At 42.8% G+C, this 21,777-nt stretch overlaps 1 protein-coding gene across 1 annotated transcript in view; it reads left to right on the forward strand.

Moving 5' to 3' along the window:
• TRUB1 (TruB pseudouridine synthase family member 1) overlaps nucleotides 1-18,105 on the forward strand; it is a 28,618-nt gene extending 10,513 nt beyond the window's left edge. Inside the window, exons 5-8 of the mRNA XM_075535051.1 lie at nucleotides 9,553-9,625; nucleotides 11,551-11,690; nucleotides 14,473-14,529; nucleotides 15,259-18,105. Of these exons, the coding sequence (XP_075391166.1) occupies nucleotides 9,553-9,625; nucleotides 11,551-11,690; nucleotides 14,473-14,529; nucleotides 15,259-15,518 (530 nt within the window). The 3' untranslated portion in view covers nucleotides 15,519-18,105. The remainder of the gene's footprint in view (nucleotides 1-9,552; nucleotides 9,626-11,550; nucleotides 11,691-14,472; nucleotides 14,530-15,258) is intronic.
• The last annotated feature ends 3,672 nt before the right edge of the window (nucleotides 18,106-21,777 follow it).

Consider the following 21,777-nt stretch of genomic DNA (forward strand, 5'->3'; position numbering starts at 1 on the left):
TTACCTGCACTCTTGTGCCCTTGTCCGTTTTCATGTGTGCATTTCAGACCCTGTTGACCTTTTGGCCTCATGCTGGTGGTTTTTAGAAGGGTGCAGATTACATTGGTAACACCCTCTGTTTTGGGTACCACTCTGTGAAACCGCTAACAGGCAGCCTCAGACTGGGTTTCCTTCTTGGCATGTGTGTGTGTCAGGCCAGCAGTCTCAGGGATCCCTGTGTCCTCTACCACGCCAGGTTGGTTGGTTTGCCTGTTTCACAGCGCTGGAGTCATTCATACATTTTCCCTAACGTGTCCTGGCCACCTATTGCGTTGGCCCATTTTTAACTGAGTTGCTTGTCTTGCTTGTTAGGTTGTAAGAGTTTTTGTTTTCCCTGATGAGTAAAACCCTTAGGAGAATACACACTTGACGAATATTTTTTCCTGTTCTAGGGGATGGTCCTTTACTCTCTTGATAGCAGTCTTTGATGGAAATAACTTTTCATGGAGTCTACTTTATCTGATTCTTCTTTCATTGCCTGAGCATCACCTTGAAGAGTTCCCTCAATGTTTTCTTCTAAGAATTTATGGTGTTAGCCTTTAGATTTGGGTCTGTGATCCATTTTGAGTGAAATGTTTGATTAAGATGTAAGATAACTACATTATTTTGCAACTGGATGTTCTATTTTCTCAGGCATCATATGTTGAAGAGATAGTAGGAGTTTGTTAATAAAGATTTATTATAATTTTCTCTTTTCTTTAAGTCAGTTTTTTTTCTCCCCCTGAATGTTCAGAATTATGCTTAATTGAAAACAGGGGGTGTGGATATATTATTTTCTAATAAGTGATAAGGGTGGGGGGGGGGCAGAAATCATTTCTAAATAGGTTTCACCTATGATTAATCATTGCCTTTTTTCATAGTTCTTAGCAGTTGAAATAAATGCCAGGTTAAGACCAATATTGTTCCTGTGCTTTTGGAATTTAGAAAAAATAACGCTGGGAAAGCTGTTTGTGTATAAATAAAAGACTCCCTAGAGCCACCTTAGATTATTTATCATTCCATCTTTCACTGCGTTATGATCAATGAGACTATCCCCTAGTAATTTTTCCAGTCTGTATGTTATCATCCAAGAGTTGTGGTTTCACATAGCCACTTTTTAACCTGCATTACTGTATCACCGGTCGTGAATTTTCTGTAGGCTTTCAGAGGTGTGTGTGTGTGTGTGTGTGTCTGCTCCTACGTGTTTAATGATCCACTTTTTTTAAAGGAAGCTTTTTCTGATGTTGCGTTGTTGAGTGCATAGGTAGTAAGGCAGAGTTTCCCCTGTAGCACTCAGTGACGCTGATTACATTCATCCGACCGCAGGACCATTTGCGCCCTCTCACATTCACAAACTCATTGCCCCAGAAGGCCTCTATCCAGTCTTCAAATATGTGTTGTCACCTTGGATCCCATGTTGACTGGTGTTAAAATAGTGGAATGCTCAAATAGGCAGGCTGACTTTAAGAAGACTTCAGTTGATGTGAGATTTTAATATCATTCCAGATAACTTCTTTGCTACAGCACCCAAACTTGACAAATAGTAGTTTCATCAATACTTTAAAAAATGAATGTCACCACTTCTGAATGTAGTTTTAGGCATCTGGCCTCCCTCTGTGTTTATGTTGTGATCTTCTCTATTGCCTATTGCCCGTAGTCATGAGACCAACCTTTTTCGTGTTTAAAATAGTTCCACCGGCCCTGTTAACATTTACCTCTGGCGAAACATCGTACTTGATTAAATAGACAATAAAATGAAAGCAAGAAATTCATTACTTTCTGTCCTGGCTCCTAGCAAGTGGAAGAGTTGAACTGGGCACACATTGTAGCAGGGACCATGTGACTCGGTAGTGACCCTCTGGTGATTTGTTTGTATTTAGACTTTGAGTGTTATAAAATATCACACATGTAAAGACAAGTGAACACAACCTAATGCAGAGTCAGTGGACTGTGAAAACAAACATTTGTGTCGGTGTAGAGATCGCCTACTGCCCCCGCCATTCCATGCGAATTCCAGTCCCTCCTCCGTCCCTCCTATGTGACCATTGCTGTGACAGTAGTTCCAGATCACCTGTCTTTTACCTGTTTTTGAACGTTTTTTGAACAGAATCAAGCAAAATACACTCATGTGCCTACTTGGTTAAGTTCCAAAGACCGGGGCATTGTGTGGAAATGGAAGAAGACCACATCATTCAGAACTGCCAGGTTGTGCCTTCACTTAGGGGCCAAGCCACTGAAATTCGCCATGCAGACAAGTTGGCCGTCACAGCTACCCTCGCCCATACTCCACTCCTTGGTGTTTTGGTTGCGAGATGTCTGTTGTTAATGAGCAAGATGGTAGATTTTTTTTTTACTGTTGTAAATATGAAATGTAGATTAATGAGATGGCTGATGAGTGAGGAGGAAGTTATGTCTTTCTTTAGATAATGGATTATATTCTTTAGAAGATAATGGATTCTTTCACTTACTCTCGTTTATGAGACTCATCCTTAATGTGCTGTAGTTATTCGTGTTTGTTGTTATGTACCCACTCACCGCTCATGGCGACCCTATAGGAAAGTAGCTCTGTCCCAAAGGGTTTCTGAGGCTGCAAATCTTTATGGAAGTAGACAGTTCATCTTTCATCTCCAGAAAAGCTGGTGGGTTTGAACTGGCAACCTTTCTGTTAGCAGCCTAATGCTTAACCCACTGGGACACCCTAAGTATAGTATACTATATAGCAACGAGGAAACCCTCATGGCCCAGTGGATAAAGGGTCATGGTGCTAACCAAGAGGTTGACGATTTGAATCCACCAGCCAACTCCCTGTGGAGTGGATCCCTGAAGCCCTTTGGAGAGCAGTTTGGCTCTGGCCTGTGGGGCCAGATTTACTGTGAGGTGGTGTCCACTCCACAGCAATAGGCTCCTTCGTGTACTTTCTGTCTTACTGTTGATGGGCAAATAACGTTGCTCTGAATACTTAACACAGTTTCTTAAGCAACAGGGGATTCTCACCTCATTCATTTTTCTTTGCTTTTTTATTGTGATGAAGAGACCCTGTGCTTTTTCTAAGACACCCACCACCCCTATAATTGTGCTGCCTTCTGTCATCTGATTAGTTTCGCATGTTCTTGAACTTCATATGAGTGGTGTTGTATAGCATACATTCTTATATAAATCATTTTATTGGGGGCTCTTAGAACAATACATTGATTATGTCAAGCACATTTGTACATGTTGTCGTCATCATTTTCAAAATATTTTCTTTCTACTTGAATATAAGTTCCTCCCCCCCCATGGACCCCTGATATATTATAAAGTATTATTGTTTTCATTTCTTACACCATCCACAGTCTCCCTTCACCCATTTTTCCGTTGTTTGTCCCTCGGGGTGGGTGTTATATGTCAGGCCTTGCGATTGGGTCCCTCTTTCTCTCCCCACCCACCCCCTACCATCATGGTATCGCTACAATTACTGTTCCTGGGGGTTTATCTGTCCTGGATTCTGTGTGTTGAGAGCTCTTATCTGTACCAATGTACATGCTCCAGTCTAGTTGGGTTTGTAAGGTGGAACTGGGATCATGATAGGGATCATTAAAGAACTCAAAGAATGTTGTGTGTTTCGTCGGTGCTTTACTGCGCCCTGCTGACTCATTCTGTCACCCTTATGTGAGGGAATGTCCAATTGTCTACAGATAGGCTTTGGGTCTCCACTCCGACCCCCCTCGTTTGCATCAATATGATTGATTGTTTTGGGTCCTATGATGCCTGATACCCGATCCTGCCAACACCTCCTGATCACACAGGCTGGTGTGCTTCCATATGGGCTTCGTTGCTTCCCTGCGAGATAGCCACTTGTTTAACTTCAAGCTTTTAAGACCCCAGACTCTATATATCTTGTAATTGTCATCACCATCAGCTTTATGCACCACATTTACTTATGTGCCCATTTTGTCTCCAGCGATCGTGTCGGGAAGGTGAGCATCACAGAATGTTAGGTTATTAGAACATGGTGTTCTGGATTGAGGGAGGTCTTGAGTAGAGGCCCAGTGTCCATCTGCTACTTTAATACTTAACATATAAATATATGTACAAAGATCTACATCCCTATCACTATATATTAATATACTTATATAAATACATGCCTATATTTATACCTCTGTAAATGTCCTTTGCCTCCTAGTTCTTGACTATTTCCTTTTACTTTCCTCCTGTCCCACTATCATGTTTGACCTTCATTGGGCTCTCTACTTCCTCCGGGCTGCGTTGCACATGATCAGATTCCACCAGGCATTCTACGCCCTCCTCACCACTGATTTTTAGATCTCTTGTTCCCTTGTCCTTGGGTGTGTTGGCTCCCTCCTCTCTTTCCCCCAACACCTCCTCTGTCATGGCCCCCTGGAACTGGTGGTCCTGCGTTGTTTTCTCCTTGGGATTGTAAACAATCCTGTCTTACATAGATCGTCATGAAAGTGAAAAAAAGAAAAGCCTATGAATAGTTCCTGGTCTGTCTGCTGACCCTCATGAATGTTTCCAATCAGATAGGGTCTGACGAGGTGTTACGCCCTCCTCCCGGCATCAGAAGTCTGTTGTTGGGATTCCTTGGAGATTTTGTTGCTTTGCTTCCCTTGTGCTCTGTTGCTCGCCCTTTGTGTTTTGCCCCAGTGTGTGTGTGTGTGTGTGTGTGGGGGGGTGTATATTATACATTCTTATGTCTTTTTCACTCAGCATGTTTTGGGGACCCATGCTGTTGTATGGATGTCTCAGACTTTATTTGTATTTTTGCTGTGTGGCATGACAACATGTGACTTTACACACACACACACACGCACGCACACACACACACACACACACACACACACCCCTGTTGGTAGACATTTGGGTTTTCCCTTGTAGAGGTCCACGAGTAAAGCGGCTGTGTGTCTCTTACACCTATCTTTTGGTTCCTCACTGCACTCGTTTCTCTTGTGGACGTATCCAAATTTGATCGCTTGGGCGTAGGATGAGTGTCTATGTAACTCGTCAGATAGCTTGACTGTTCCATATATAACTTTGCATTTTCACCAGCATTATGTATGAATTCTATCCGTCAACTATTCTGGTGAGTGTGTAGTGGTATTTCATTGTGATTTTAATGAGTGAAATCATGTGCTTTGGGCCCTAGGCCATCTTCTTTTGTGTTTTACCTGTTCAGGTCTCTTGCTTGTTTTTCGCTTTTTCTGGTGTTGCCTGCCTTTGAAAAGTTGATTTGTATGAGTTCTTTATATAGGGAGGACCTGACTGAGCTTTGGGTTAGACTTGTTGCAACATACATTGTTTCTTACTGTGTGACTGGCCCTTTGCCACCTTTATTTGTGTCTTTTGCAAAACAGAAGCTCTTGGATTTAATTTACTCCAGTTGATCACGTCGTTTTCTTTCTTTTTTTTTGTAACATTTTATTAGGGGCTCATACAACTCTTATCACAGTCCACATCATTTTTTCTTAATGGTTAGTCTTTTTAAATTGTCACTTCTTATTCAAAGGTCATGAGCAGATTTCCCCTCATGATTAGGGCTTGATTGCATTGCCTTTGCTGCGACATGTGAATCAGCCTGCATTGCAACCTTCCCATTGTTCTATTGCCTCCCACGGTAGAAACGAAGTAGCGGATTTAGACACGGACTTGGTTTCAGTCTGTTTATTACATTGATCTTTTTCTTATCTTTGTGGTGGTGTAATGGTGATGCTTAGGCTGTGAGCCACTCCTCTGGAGAAAGCAGGGCTTTCTACTCCTGGAAAGAGTGACAGCCTTGTACCATAGGTCACTATGAGCAGGCATCATCGGTCCCATGGCAGTACGTTTGGCGTTTTTAAAAAATATATATTTTTTAATGCTAACAGCAAACCATTTTCTTGTTCTGGCTTTAGAATAAATCTTAGTCCTTGGAGAGCAAATCTTCCATCTATTTCTTACAGATGTTACCATAGGTTTTTGTGTTTAGTTTTGTTTGTTGCTTTTTATTTTTGTTTGCTGCTTTTTAATAGCCCTTGATTAAAGTCAGGTGCCTTTTGTTCATTTTTTGCTGAGGATTTTTGTCTTTTGTTTTACTTCCATCTTGCACAAACATTGCATTTTATCAAAAGTTTTTTCTGCATATATTAGTTTTTCTTATTATTCAAATGTTAAATCAACTTTACATTTCTGGAATAAACCCAGCTTGGTCAGGATGTGTTATTCTTTTTATAAATTAGATTTGGTTTGCAAATATTTACATCAGGAAATTTGCATATGTTCATGAGTAAGATTACCCTTTCCTTTTCATTTCCTCTCATGTCTTTGTTCTTGATAGTAAGGTGATGCTGACTTCATAAAATGGATTCTATTGTCTGGAAGAGTTTGTGTCAAATTAGTAGTCTTTCTTTTTCAATGTTTGGTAGAATTAACTGATAAAGGCATCTGGTTCGATGGTTTCCTTGGTTGTGAGACTTTTAAATATAGATTGGATTATAGTTATCAAATTTAATATATCTTAAATGCCTTTTGTCGTTCTAGATAATAATCCCCCCCCCCCCAGGAATTTGTATATTTTATTCAAACTCATTGGTGTAAAGTCATTCATAATAGTTCCTCATAATTTCACTCTTAATTCTGAAATAATCTGATTTGCAAAAAAATTGCAAAAATAACCTTTCCTGAACTATCCAAGCATAAACTGTAGCTCCTCTGCCCACCTCCAAATACCCAAGTGAATACCTCCCCATAGAACCACTGCCCTACCAGGACCTCAGCTCAGAGAAAACCTTCCTGAGACATAGCTGCTGCACAGAAAACTGCCCGTGTGTGAAAGGCTCAGCTCGAAGGAGGCGGGCACTGCTTGTATTCCCTCATGAAGCTAGGACACGCTCAGGGTAGCAAGTGAATTTGTCCTGTAGACGCTTCCTCAGTCCCCTTGTAAGGTCGCCCCTCACGAAGTGTGAATCAGTCATTTCTTTGTACGTGGATTTCATTGTCTCAGCAGAAAGGGATGAAAAGCTGTCCGTTCTCTACTTGCTTTAGACCTGTGTAATTGAACTCTTGTCTCTTTCTCTGTAATTCCCTTAGAGTCTTGCGCAGATATGTTTCCCCAAATTCCATGGTCACTGCTGTCACAGAGGTTTGTTTGAGAGGCTCCTCGGTGTACCAAAATTCAGAAAGGGCCTTCCACCTCGGAGACCCGCAGAGCCAGGTCTACTTCGTCAGAATTGATTTGTAGCAATGAGTTTGGTTCGGTGTGTCTGTGCCACATGTGGGTTCTTTCCACAGTTTGACTCTGAAATAATGCTTTTGTGAACATTTCTACATGCATTTTTACCTGATGACAAGGGGACTTCAAAAATCTTCACTCCATTTTCCATATACTTTTTTAACCCCCCCTTGGCTCTTTCAGTTCTTTGGATTGTATCCCTAGGAATGGAATCACCAGGCCATATGATAAGACAGTGTGACTTTTATCACAACATAACTTGATATGTTTTCAGTTTAGTGATTCAAATATCAGATGGATGGTTGGTCTACAGGGTTTTTAACTGTTCGTTCAAACTGCGTGCGATCCTGCTATATTATTCCTTGACAAATTCAGCGGGAATGCTTTGAGGCCCCTTTAATCTTACAGAAGAAAGCTGTCTTTAAGGAGCTTAGATTTTCATTGGTGAAATACTAGCTACATATATAATAGGTGACTGTTACACAGTCTGTTGTGATTAATTGTAGGATGAGAAGCACAAACCATAAAGCCTGAGCTATTAAGCCAGAGAAAGGAGACTAGTCGCAGACTAGGTGGCTAGTGTCTGGAATTGTGGAAAGGGAGAAAGACCATATCCTGTCATCTTGTAGGAAGGAATGCCAGTGAGCTAGAGCCCCAGAAACAGGACAAAGGAGCCACATTAGCAGGTAGCTCAGTGAGGAGAGCAGCTCAGCAGTAGACCATGGTAGTTGATCTTGCTTTTAAAATGCAAGGCCAGTGAAATTACGAGCCATTTCCATCGTCACAGCTGTAGCATTTTCAGCAGTTCCCTCAGCACTGTGGGGAGACTGGATGTCAAGCTGGAGACATCTGAGGTTTGCACAGCTCAGGTGCTGCCACCAGTCCGTTTGTTGTAATGGTGCAGTGGTGTCAGAATTCCTTTGTGGAAAAATCCTCCTTGATGTCATGAGCTACTGCTTGAGAAGCAGTGTGAACAGAACAGCGGCAGCATGAGAGGGGCCTTTGTGAGGAAGCTGCTAGGGATGGGGAGCGAAGCCTTTGAGTTCTCTCGCTCTTCTGTGTTGGAGGCCTGGAGAGGCCGGCCTTTTGTTCAGGCTTAGCTGGTGAGGCATCAAGGTCACAGCGAGGTTAAGGCTGGCTCGCTGTGCTGATGTTCAGATCTGGGCCCTATATCCCAGGCTGGCTTTTACATTCAAATCCTGCTGTTAGAACAGCACTTCAAAGCACATTAATTAGTTCTTGTTTAACATGGTTCCCACAACCCAATTTTCTATGGTAGATGACAGAGGAAAAATCCACTGAAAACAAATTTCCCACAAAGTGAAGTGGAAGAGTGGGACCATCAATTCTTTCCCATTGACAGATTAGACAAGTTAGAGCCCCTAGGATTTCGTTTATTTTTGAATTGTCAAATATGTGTAAGGATTAATATAGAAATATGTATGAAAATCCCAAATGCTTAAATGTGTCGGTGTGTTATTTTCCATTTTTTAAAAGGATAGAGCTGTAATACAGTATCTTGGCTTCGAAAGTATCAAAACAGGCAAAACACCATGAAGTGACACATAGTAGCCACTTCAGTTCATTCCACTTCTGTGACCTCACTATTTAAAGAATGGCCTAGTAGGCAGGTGAGCATTCTTGCTGTGGGCATGCTTTTTTTTCTCGTCCATGCTGGCCCATTTTGAGGTAAAGTCAGCTGCCTGGCTGAGTGTTCATTTGAGAGAACAGAGATAGTCCAGGAGCAGAGAGGAGGGTGGCAGATAAGCAAACCCTCACTGGGAGATGAAATTGAATGGGAATACAACAATCTATAGCAGAGGAGTTTTGAAAGCTTTCAAGTAAAAATTAAGATGTAGGTGAGGCATGGTGATTTTTCGAGCCACGTCAGTGCCGGGTTATTTGCATGTAGGATACCCGGAGAGACTCAGAAAGGCCCTGCTGGATTTTGTTTTCATCGTTTCGGATCGCCTGGTTATTGATCACGGCCTCGCCATAGCTGGATCAGACTTCTCTGTCTGCGAAGCTGGAGGAACAGCCACCAAGTGCATTTAAGATGCTCTGTTTGTGTGCTTTGGGGCTGGCGGGTGAAGCTCGTCTCAGTGATGAATAATGGAACACTTTTCTCCCCTTTGATCTCCTCAATGTGTATGTTTTATTCATTTTAACTGGCTTGAATTTGGCCTATAAAACACACACTGTTGTACATACTTCGTTGGAATTCTTTTTTGTTTTTAAGATACATTTTCACAATTATTGGTGTGGGGGAAATAGTGTATGTGCTTCTATGATTGATTTATTGTTGTTTTTTTTCCCTTTATTTTTGGCAGATAAAATAACCCAAGAAGATATTGAAGGCATTCTTGAGAAATTTACTGGGAATATAATGCAAGTGCCCCCGCTGTAAGTGCTGTGGTCGGCGTCAACGGTTCACGGGTGCCTTTGAGGGCTCCCGCAGGGCGGGGCTCGAGTCTGTCGGCTCTGGGGATTCTCTTCTGACAGGCCAGCCCCTGGAAACCCTAGGCAGCGCAGCTCCACTGCCTGTGACACCTGTGTGGCCGACATGAGTCGTAGCCGCTGGTGACGTGAACAGCACCGTAATGACAGTCAGTGTGTGCCTTTCTTGCACAGTGAGGCAGGCTGTCCATCTGACGTAGCTAATGCTCAACTAAAGATGAGCCTGCTTCAGACAAGATGCGGGGCTTCCAAGACTCTAAGAAGGTGGTCGAATGTGGTCTCTGTCCCTAGGCATTGTCACTGCTGGTCCAATGTTTACTGGTCATTTTTCCCGGGGAGCACAGTGGGTGCTCAGCTGAAGGCTGGCAGCAGATGAGGCCGACCACTTCCATAGAGACTCACAGCCTTGGAAACCCTTTGGGGCAATTTTAGTCTGTCCTAGAGGGTCACTAAAGGAGCCCAGGTGGTGGTGGTGTTGAATAAGCATTGATGCCGAACTGTAGGAAATTGCAGTCTGTCAGCAGTTTGAACCCACCAGCCTCCCCATGAGAGAAAGATCAGGCTGTGTACTCCCATGAGGTTTAAAACCATGAATACCCTATCCAGCGTCACTGTGAGTTGGAATCGACTTGATGGCACTGGTGGTTTTTTGGGTAGAGGGTCACTGAGTTGGAATCAACTCAATGGCAGTCATTCGGTAGACATTAGGGTGTGTTCTGGATCCAGGTATGTCCCTTTTGTTCAGGAGTGCTGTGAAGGGATCCATTTATCCCTGCACTAGCTAATGTATGTGCCGTACTCATCCTGATGAGCACTGCCTGCCAGGTGTAGGGACAGTCCTTTGGGGCCCATAATCCTTTGCTTCGCTGTTCTCTTACAAAATAGATTAGTATTAAAAAATATAACTCTATTGCTACCCTATTTTTAATGTATGTTGCTGTTCGAGCAAATCCTTTTTAACTTGCTATAGGATGTAACAGGATATATTACTGACATTTCTTGTTTAGTTTGGAATTTATGATGTATTAGCATTTTTAAAATTCTTTACAAGCATTGAAACATCTAGTGGAGAAATGTTTATGATTTTGCCTCAAATGTAAAGATTGAAAAATGTTAAGTCTGTGTTGTATCATTGCTCAAATACTATCACTTATAGAGATTGTTTTAGAATTTCCCTCTCCATGATTGGTCCAACGTTTGTGGTTTAATAAACTTTAATCACACGAAGCTAAAGATCCTGTCAGTAGCTCATTTGCTGGTTTACCATTCATTTAAAAATGGGTTGCTGCAGGCACGGTGTTTCCAGGAAGTAAGATCCTGCTCAGTGTGGCTCAGAACTAGGAGGGCAGAGCAGGCATGGGAAGGCCATCTCCGGGGAGAGGGTTAACTTACTGTGAACATTGACAAAAGTTGCTTATTCCATGCTAGCCTCTGACACCATAATGAAGCAGATGAGAAGGGAAAGCCTGTCCATCTTTCAGAAGGATTTCCGGGGTGAGGGTTGGTGGCTGCTGTATTTGTTGCTGGTGACTCGTGTCGACCTCTGCGCACAACAAAGCAAAGTCACACACCATCCACTGCTGATTGGCTTGTGTTCCACGTGCTGCATAGGGTTTTCTTGGCTGACGTCTGGAAGTAGATTGTCAAGTCTTTCAGAGTCTTGTGTTAGTCCGGATGCTGTGCTGAAGCCTGAGCAGCCACCACAGTACAAGCCGGCCGGCCTGCTGTCCAGCCGAGACTCGCCTGTGGGACATGCAAGTTCTGCCACTGCCCACTGGTGCCCCAGAGGGCTGCTAGTTAGCTGACTTGTCCATGTGGTTTTCTGGGGTTTTTATCTCAATTCCTACCCTCTCTCCCTCCTCTACCCCAAGGTATTCTGCCCTAAAGAAAGATGGACAGAGACTCTCAACTCTGATGAAGAGAGGTGAAGCAGTGGAAGCCAAACCTGCCAGGCCAGTTACTGTCTACAGCATCTCCCTCCAGAAATTCCAGCCACCATTTTTCACACTAGGTAAAGGAGACCTTTACTTTGTCCTGTCTTTTTTCTTAACTGTGATGGATCTGTTGAGTATTTCAGGTTTCTTGAAATTTGAATTTAAGGAATGTTAGAATTTGCTAGCGCTTTCCTCTAACATTTAGTGAGGTTCCTGTTGACTACACGGTGGTTAGCATTTACGCTGGAAGTGTTGTTAGCTTAGATTGCCGGGAACGAGTTGGGTAGTGGCAGTGATAGCGTGTTGGCAAGTCACCCGAGCCCATGCCGACACGATCCAAGCACAATACAATGCTGAGTCCTATGGGATAAGAGAGAAATGTGCATTTGTGAGATTTTAGACTTTGTGGTCTTATGGGTGCTGCTTACCCATCTTTGTCTTGATTGTTTATACTCAGTTCAGTTTACAAGTGGTATTAGTTTCCCCTCTATAAGCAAATATTTTGAGTTTTGAGACAAATCTGAGTAGACTGATATTCCTCTCCCACCTTTTCTAGACCCTCCTTGTCACTACAAGTCATTCATTCATTCATTTATTTTTTAAAGTCATTTCTAAAGATCCCCAAAATCTGGGGGAAATGGAAAAGGGCAACATGAGTTCTTGCACAGACAACTTTCCTCTAGTTCTTTAATGCGTCCCTCACCCCACTTTCATGACCCCAATTCTACCTTAAAAATCCAGCTAGACCAGCGCATGTACACTGGTACAGCTAAGAGCTGGAAGCACAAGGAATCCAGGACAAATAAACCCCTCAGGACCAATAATGGGAGTAGCATTACCAGGAGGGGCAGGGGAAAGTGGGGCTGAAAGGGGGAACCAATCACAATGATCTACATATAATCCCCTCCCAGGGGAGATGGACAGCGGAAAAGTGGATAAAGGGAGACAGCGGTCGGTGTAAGACATGAAAAAAAGAATTTAAATTATCAAGGGTTCATGAAGGGGAGGATAGGGGAGGGGAGAAAATGAGTTGATACCAAGGGCTCAAGTAGAAAGAAAATGGTATGAAAATGATGATGACAGCATAAGTGAAAATGTGTTTGACACATTGGATGGATGGATGCATTTTGATAAGAGTTGTAAGAGCCCCCGATAAAATGGTTTTTTTAAGTTATTGCTTCTATGTGGAATTTGAGTTTGCGTGAAGAATCTGAGTTTCTATGTAGTCTGTAGGCGCCCTGGGCTGCGTGTCGCATGCTTGTGGAAAGGTTGGCGGGCCAGAGCGGTACCGAGGTGGCAGTCTCCTTCCATCAGTGTTCCGTCCTAAACAGCCTGCGCAGATCTGCTCTGGCATTTAGGCTCGCTAGGAGTTGGAATCTGCGTGATGGCATTGGGTTTTTCATATTCAAGATAAATTTGAAAATCCAAAACTGTTTCTATTTGGAAATTTTATGCTCTTCTGGTTACAGAAAGTAGTAGCTGAATGGGGTCCTGTCTCTGACAAAAGCTGTGAAGCACCAAAGGCTGAAATTCTTAATCTGTTGACTTGCTGAAGTTGATCCGACCCTTCATGTCATGATGCGCACTAGATAGGATGCTCTGTGGAAATACTTTCTCCAGACGTTTTTCCTTCCAAACTTACTGCTCTTTGACGGAGCCTTGGAGGCAGTGTCCTCAGCTGCTCGGTGCGAGATAGATGGGGTGGCGCGCTTCCATAAAGATCTGCAGCCTGGCAACCTCCGGGGCAGCAACACTTGTCATGTAGGGTCGCTAGCATTTGGCATCGACTCCATGGCGGTGGACTTGTTATTTTTGTGTTTTTGTTGTTGTTGTGATTGCTCTTTTCCACTGGCATTATGTAATGTGTATTAGATTCCTGTAGAATGTGATTTTGTGCCGTTTTTTTAAAGCCACTGCTTGCTTTCCTGAATGGAAACTGTTTGACAGATAATGATAAAACCAGTTGAACAAATGCTTTGCTCCAGCCCACGAACCGCAGCAGATGGGTTGGCAGAGCAGAGAGGATCTTTTTGGAAGTAAGAAACACTCCGATTTTTCCAGCTGCCTTGAAGTCATAAATACTTTACTTTGCCTACTAGATTCTAATAAGCTCAGAGTGTTCTGTCTTTTCACCCGAGTCAAGCATAGTGCAAGAATGCTAGTGCACTTACAGGCTAGGCCTCCTGCCCATTTTCATCTCCAGTAAGTCCTTAAGCCTGAGCTGGTAGGGCAAAATAGAAGATATATCTATGTATCTTGTGAATAAAACTACCTCCCAGCTTCAGGAACGCTCAGTGACCTAGAGTCCTGCTCTCAACCAATCCGTTTTGTTAAGATGTTTCGGTTTGTATGGCACTCTATCTGGGCTGTCCTATGATTTTAATGGTTATTGATGATGTCGTCAGGAATATTTGTAAGAGAACATTTCAGTGTGCTGAGTTCTCGGGGCATGCACCACCCGAGACCTAGTTTCTGTCGCTCCAAAGGGTGGTGGTTTCATTGTTTGCTGTGTTTGAATGTACAAATCTGAATGCCTACAGCTCCTGATGGTGCGGCTGAGTTTTCTGCTATTTAAAACCATTAAGACGAACAAGGCTGCAGTCTTAAAGCACTGTGACTTGCCAGTTAATTTAAAATGTGTTCATGAGTTTTCTGCTGTTTGCTTTCTCCACACTCTTGACTTTTCAATCCCACAAACACATATGCTACTGGATGAATAATTTATGTCCTAGCACATAAATATTTTATCACGCGATTGTTTGCCTAGTGCATTTTTACATTTGTTTAGGGGCATCATTTCTATGTAAAGTGGATTTCATGGGAGGTTGGCAATTTACCATGTCACTGTTAACATTCCAGATGTTGAATGTGGAGGAGGTTTTTATATCAGAAGCTTGGTCAGTGACATTGGCAAAGGTAAGTATGGAAATGAATTATGAATTCTCATTTAGAGAGTAATAGTCCTTTTTGCTGGCAAAGGGAGCTTTCTACTGTCCCCGTCTCTGAATACTTGCCTTAGGAAGTGAACTCTGCTGCCTTCAGCTGGAGAGGCAGTGTAGGTTTATGGCATGCAGTTAACAGCAGCAGCAGCTGCAGCAAGATGCTCACAATGGGAAGGAAGCAGGGAGAAGGGATCAGAGAATGAAAACGGGAGTCATGAATGTAAAGACCAAGAGTTTCTCCATTATAAAAATATGTTGACTCAGGGTAGGGATCAGCAAAAAGGAATTTCATCTGAAAAGTTATTTTCTTTAGTGCATGTAAATTCTGAAAACAACAACAAACACACAAACTGGACATGATAGTCTGACAGCCCCACAAAAGGTGCAGTTCTGGCTCTTGTCTTTTATTGGCGGTTGTGACATTGGACACCTACCTATCTGCCAAGTGAGATTATCACAGAAGACAGACTCAAGTTCTTTGTAGGCTTTCAAGCAGTTTGCAAGGTGATCTCTTAAGTAACTCTTTTGCTGCTTAGTCATTTCTTCATTTTTGAAACTCTTACATTGGATTAGTACCATTTCACTCTGAGGGTGGTTTGGATAGGTGTTGAAATTGAGGTCTCCTTCTGTCACTTGGTGTGGGATAGACTATACGATGCTGGCTGTTTAACGGGTGGGTTCTTCCATGTTCTGTTCACCGTAGAACTCTCCTCCTGTGCCAACGTGCTCGAGCTGACCCGAACCAAGCAGGGACCGTTCACACTGGACGACCACGCGCTTCCCGAGGAGAAGTGGACCATCGACGATATTGCGCAGGCTCTGGAGCTCTGCGCATCTCTTCTCCCCGCAGAAACGGGACTTAAAAAACCCAAACCGGACGAGTCCAAAGAACAGGCTCTGAGCTGTGAATCTATGCCACTAAGTGAGGTTAAGGCCGAAGGTGCTGCAGTTCAGGCAAGCTAAGATTGGCCTGGCTTCACGGCTCCCTCCCCCGCCCAGCATGAGGAAAAATGTCCATCACTTAGCGTTTCGGTAGGGTACGGTTCATCTGCTAGACATTATAAATGACTTTACAGCCGTTCAGTTCTTTGTTGTAAAGTGGAATGTTCTTTTAGATGTTTTCATGTTGTTTCTGAATTTGACCTCTCTTTTTCTGTGAAGAATTGAATACTGTTGTCTACTCAGACCAAAAAGAAATCTGGAGCTGAGTGTGACATTGGTTTCACAAAACTGAATGTGATTTCGTGTTATTTTGGCTTCCTGGTGACTCCATATTGGATTGACTTTTTTTTTTTTAACTCCAGTTTGGCCATCATTTAGCTGTCTGTGCTAGCTTATTTTATTAAGGACGTTTCTTTGCCAAGACAGCACTCATCCAGTCAGTCACAAGGGTGTTTGTTTAAATCTTGAAAACAAATTTTTATAATAAATATTTGTAAGTGAACCAAATGATTATACTGCTACCAGTAGCAGGATGTAAGCCAGAGAGTAAATGCTTAACTAAAGCCAGCTCCTCTCTACCAGGGGCAGAGGGCAGCGCCGGGGCTTCTATTTTGGCAGCTATGAGATCGTCTTCTGATAACTTCAACACTTTTTACCAAGTTACTAAATAGCATCATATTTTCAATTCAAGGAATGAGTCTTCAGTTAGAAATCCGTCCCTCTGGTCTCTAACCTTTCTTTCAATCTCTTTAGGGCACTGACCCCCACGACACTGTGTTTTAAGTTGTGCTCTTTCGAGGGGTATTTATGGACCGCCTGCATTTCCAGTCACTCGCTCCTGCTCTCACTACCTAACAGCAGTCGTTCGCCAGTGTTTCCCTGCAGATCGTCCATCGGCCGGTCCCTATCTCTCTCGACCCTAACTTTGAAAGCATACTTGGGTAACATCATAGTAAGCTCCATATATATAATTAACTCTTCACATTTTTGTTAGAGGAAAATGTGATATAGTTAGCCTGTGGAAAAGTTCAGATCCCTCTTTATTCAAATACACTTTCAATTGGAAAAGTTATTAAACATGTCATGAAATAGGAGCTTTGTATTGTTATGGATTGACTTTCTTTTCAAGGTGGGTGCCTACTTGCCACATCTAACTCAAACAATCTTAAATATGTAGACAAAGGGTTTAGTTTGTGCCTGAGTTTATATTATTATGAACTCATATAGGAAACCCGTGCAGGAAAAAGCTGTAGGAATCATGAGAGCATGTTCAGTGTGTTAGCGACATGTTAAGGGAAAACCTTAGAACTCATTCTGACAGAGAATTACAAGGAAAGGAGTTGGATATTGTGGTACAGCAACCTACAACACCAAACGCAAGGCCGTTTAGTCGAAAGTTTGCAGTTTTATTCAGATGTCAGTACCCTGTGGTTTATGTCCACAAGAGCGAGCTAGCTAAGGCCTCATAGAGGAACACTGGGACTTTGGAAACAGCTGTGGGATTTCTGTTGTATTTCTCAACTTAAAACCCAACAGGGAAGTACACTAAAGGAGAAAGAGTAGACATTTCTTGCAAGACAAGTGTCTTTGTTTATAAAATGTTAACCTTTTTTTTTCATTGAAAGTGTCGGGGAAATTTTTGCCAAAAGACAATGAGCCATAATCTTCACTTTTCCAATGTGATACATTCAGAATTTTAATTTTGTATTTTGCCCTTTTTTATCCACATGGTTTCACTCTTACGGCACCTGCAATTTTTATTTGACTAATTTTTTTTTCATTTGGTTACTCCAACTATGTGTACTTTTGAGAATGATGGTTTGAATCCTATCCTCACAGCATTTACAATCGAAGCCATTTCCCTATTGCCGAATACATAAGCAAGCGGCTTCAGTTTTGGGAATAAATTCAGGGGGGTGGGATTTTTAAGTGAATGATGACAGTTTGGAGGTTCTGTTCTGTTTGCCTTATTTTTCCAAGAAATGTGCTGTGTTAGTGTCACTGTTTGAGTTGTACCAGCTTCACTGAAAGCTTGTTTAGGTGGGGGTTTTAAATAGTCTTGGCTAATTTAGCGACTTCTCACTTGCTTTTCTCTGACTTCTAGAAAGCATATGCATTTTCCTTATTTTAGTTCACAATTAGTGTTTGCTTGTGTGACTTGTCTGTGTACTTTTGCTCATTTATATTAACAATTGTCTTAGTTTCTGTATACATTTGAATGAGTGCTTTATTCAGTAAATACTTGATAGTATTTTTCATAGCCAGTTGTCTGTTTCTGTTTTATTTTCATTTGTTAACGAAATTTGCTAATTTTTATAATTCTCCCTTTTATAGTTGTCAGATTTGAGTTTGAATAAAGTTTATTGAAATGTAAATATATTATTCTTAATTCTCATAAGATGCTGAACCTGACCAAGCTGCTTTGAATAGTTGACCGATTATCTGTAAAACATGTCTTTCTTCCTGAGTCTGGCACTTAAAGTTCCAGCTGCTACCCTGTCCCCATCCCACTTGGTTTAATCCAAATGGAAAAATCCCTGTGCCTTCTGTTTCCAGGTTTAGATCTTCATGACATAATAAAATCTTTTACTTCTAAAAATACGAGAAATTCCTGAAGATATTTCATCGGGGAACCTCACAAATTCATTTTGACACACACATATTTAATAGTTGAGAAAATTCTTACTGTCTTAATTTAAAAGTTGTTGAAAGTGGCCATAGGATTACATTATTAATGACCTTACAATGTATGAGCATTAAAGTAATACACATTAACTCTTCACTACTTACACCTGTGAAACATGAACAAGGGCTGAAGGATTGGTGCCTGTACAGATTAGATCTGTTCTTTGTAGATCCCTGAGTGATTATAAAAGCGACTGGTGCCTGGCATCTGAAATGATGCATTCTATGTTTTTAATGGGGTGATTTATATCAGGTCTTTGGATGTCTTAGGCCTCTGACCATTTTGAATTTTGTGTCATACTTGAAATGGCATTTAAAGGATCAATGAGTTAGATGTCGAATTGTTTTGCTTCAAAGGAAGAAAGTAATTTGCCTTAGATCAATGTATATGCTAGGGAAAGTGTGATTCATATAGCATTCTAAAATGTTGAAACGTTTTAACAGAGGGACATTATAGATAAGGAGATAGATGCACTGAAGTGATTATAATGGCCTTGCGGTAAAACTTAAATTGAAGGCTTGGATTGAAACAACTACGTTACAGCATATGTGAACACCTCTTGTTTGGTCCTTATCGTTCATTCAACACCATTTGTTAAGCACTGACGGCATGGCACTTGAATCAGTAATGCCTCCATATTTTCAACTGGTGAGCGACATTCCATGGGGAAGAAGATCTTCAGACGGTGACAGTGGTGGAGAAGCTGAAATCATAATTTTGCTGTCCTCATTCATGAAATAATAGCATTCAGAGTATGTGCTATGTAGATTATTTCTGTCTCGATTAATCAGCTTTTGACCGAAAGCAAATCACTTAATCTGTTTTGGGCCTCTGGGTGGTTGTGGGCTATTTTGTCATTTTAAATGAAGGCGATGGGACACTGTCTCCAAGAACTGGAAGTAGCGGGTGATAATTTAGGTAATTTGTATTTTTTTCTGCTCAAGACTTGTTCTTCATAAGCCTGAATAGTAGCCTCCTCTTTCATCGTGTCCTAAAAGAAACCTTAGAAGACAAAGTAGAATTTCCATTTTGGGTTTCACAGGCTGTGTAAATCTTTACAGGAGCAGAAAGCCTCGTCTCTCCCAGAAAGACTGCTGACCTCGCAGCCCAACTAGGAGTCAGAATCCACATCCTTGTAAGCTTTTTATTGACATAATACATGCTGAAAATTGCCTGTGTATAGTTCGCTAGATTTCACAAGCCAGACATAACCGGCACCCATGTCAAGAAGCAGAACATTGCTACCTGCCTCACTGTGGCCTTCTAGAAAGTCTTCCAGTCGTCCGCCCTTACCCCATCACCAAAGGTCACCCCTCACCTGGTTGATAACAGTACTGATTTATTCATTTGTCCACTTTTGTGCTTTATAAATAGAAATAACAGCTTGCTTCTGCTCAATTTTATGTTAAAGTCCATTGAGTATAGTCATAGACCACATTATTGTAGTATTGATGTTTCGCTTTAGGGGATTTCTTGACAATCTTCAAGATCACCAATTATTCCTTGAGCTGCGTGTGTCTGGTGTGCTGGTATACCCTTTGGAGGAATTCTTCCACCCAGACCACGTGATTTTTATTTATAGCATTTTTCTTTACTTTAATACACTATCTTCCCCAAATCCCTATAGCTTCATGTATGTTACTGCCCTTTTCACTAGCTCCGTTAATATATCCATCATAGTTAACTTCCAAATCCTTAGCAGATAGGTGTGTAACACGAGTCAGACCTGAGTCTAGTTCTGTTGTCCTTTTATAGTATTTTTCTCTAACGTTTGCTTTTTTTTAATTGAATACCAAATACTGTATGTAAAATGAATGGAGGCAGTATTTGTGAAAGTGGACGCGCACCTGCCCTCTGGTCCAGCCTGACAGGCTGGGGGGGCCAGTCAGTATCGGAGCCAAGTTTAAGTTTGTGCTTACCGTGCTCGTCTTCGGTGCCCCAGACTTCAGGGAGTCACAGCGGTGGGCTGCTGCAAGTGGGGGCACCTGTGGTGCAGAAAGAAAGGTCTTCTCAGTGTTTTCCCCAAATCCCGATTAGGGCAAGTCCCCGGCACCTGCGCCACAGATGGAAGCCGACCCTCCCCCCCCCCTCCCGCCGTGCTTTCTCCTGTCCCCTCCAGCGATGACCCGCGGGGTGTGAGGATCACAGAGGGCAGGTTTTGCTGGGTTCTGTCAGGACCATATCCTGTGCTCTCGGACTTTGAGGATGGTGTTTTCTGGCCAATTCTGTCTCTTCCCTGTGGGTATAACATCTGCTGTGTGGGCACAGGGTCTTCCGCCCTCCCTTCATGGCAGGCAGTGTGTCTCCTCCCCTTCCGCCCAAAGCAATCCATCTTCCCTCCCCTAGCAGCTTGAGGTATTTGCTTCTTCACAAAAGACCTTCTTGTGCCAGTGCCGGGATCCATCCCAGGTCTCCTGCCTGCCAGTCTTGCTCGTGAGCACCCAGGGGAGAGCTGAGCAGCAGCAGTGGGTGATGCGTGCAGACTCTACCTGTGCCTGGTGCTCCAGGATTTCTAAGGGACCCCTCTCGCCTGGAGAAACTCAACACAATGTCAGTTTTTCTTAGCACTTCCCTAGTGACCGCCTCTTCGGGACGTTGCCCAGAGTGAAATGGCCCGTGTCTCCCATTCTTGACACTCTTTTGAAGGCAGTTCACCTTGTGACTTCAGCTCATGGGCAAGCGCCCTCCTGAGTGGAATTGGGACCTTAAGATTAATGCTGTATTTTTCATCACTAATAGTCAAGACTTTGAGGCTATGTTGCTCACTAATTTGCTAGGAACCGAATTCTGCATTTCCTACGCATAGCTGCGACAGGCTGAGCTGACGTGCAATGCCATAACATTGTATTTAATTTTTCTATCCTCTGAAATAACCTATCACGCCACTGACTAATGGCAAGACATTTAGTAAATTAGCATTCATGTATTCAGGGTGCTTTGAAATGATTCGACTTTCTTATTCTTCCATTATAGGTGAGAAAATTAGGTCACAGGAAGGAAAAGTAACTTTCCAACTCCGAATTAATACACCAGTCAACCCAGAGTTCAGAGGCCACCTATCTTAGGTCACTAATAAGCTTTTGGCTCATAAACTCGACTGTGTGATGTAAAGGTGGTGTCTCGGCGATATTTCCCACATAATTTGAGTGTGGCAGCTGTGCTCACAAAGTGCCTAATGATGAGGGACCTTGTGTGGCACAACAGTTGTCTTGGAAACAGTATCTAGCCAGGCCCGAAAGCAGCTTTCACTGAAGGACAGTAAGGCACCTGTGAAGACATGCGGGTGGGCCATCTCAACGACCGCAGCCACACATCAGTGAGTGCCGTGGCAGGTGCTCCAGTTAGAGTAAGAACTCGGTTTCTGCAAACAAAATTGAGCTCTGCTGGGGCAAGAAGGGTATGACAGGGAGTCCAGGGGTCAGGATAGCTGCACAGAGGAAGCCGGAGGAATATCGCTCTTCCTTGTTCCAGAGGAGAGCCGTGCCGGGGGACCGGCTGCCGCCTGCGCACATGGCAGCGCACCAAGCAAGCATAGTCCAGCAGTGGCGAGGCCGGTCGGAATGGAGAGGAGGATTTGCCTTGAAGTGCGGTCGG

Source organism: Tenrec ecaudatus, chromosome 16 (genome assembly GCF_050624435.1).
Source record: "Tenrec ecaudatus isolate mTenEca1 chromosome 16, mTenEca1.hap1, whole genome shotgun sequence".
Lineage (NCBI taxonomy): Eukaryota > Metazoa > Chordata > Mammalia > Afrosoricida > Tenrecidae > Tenrec > Tenrec ecaudatus.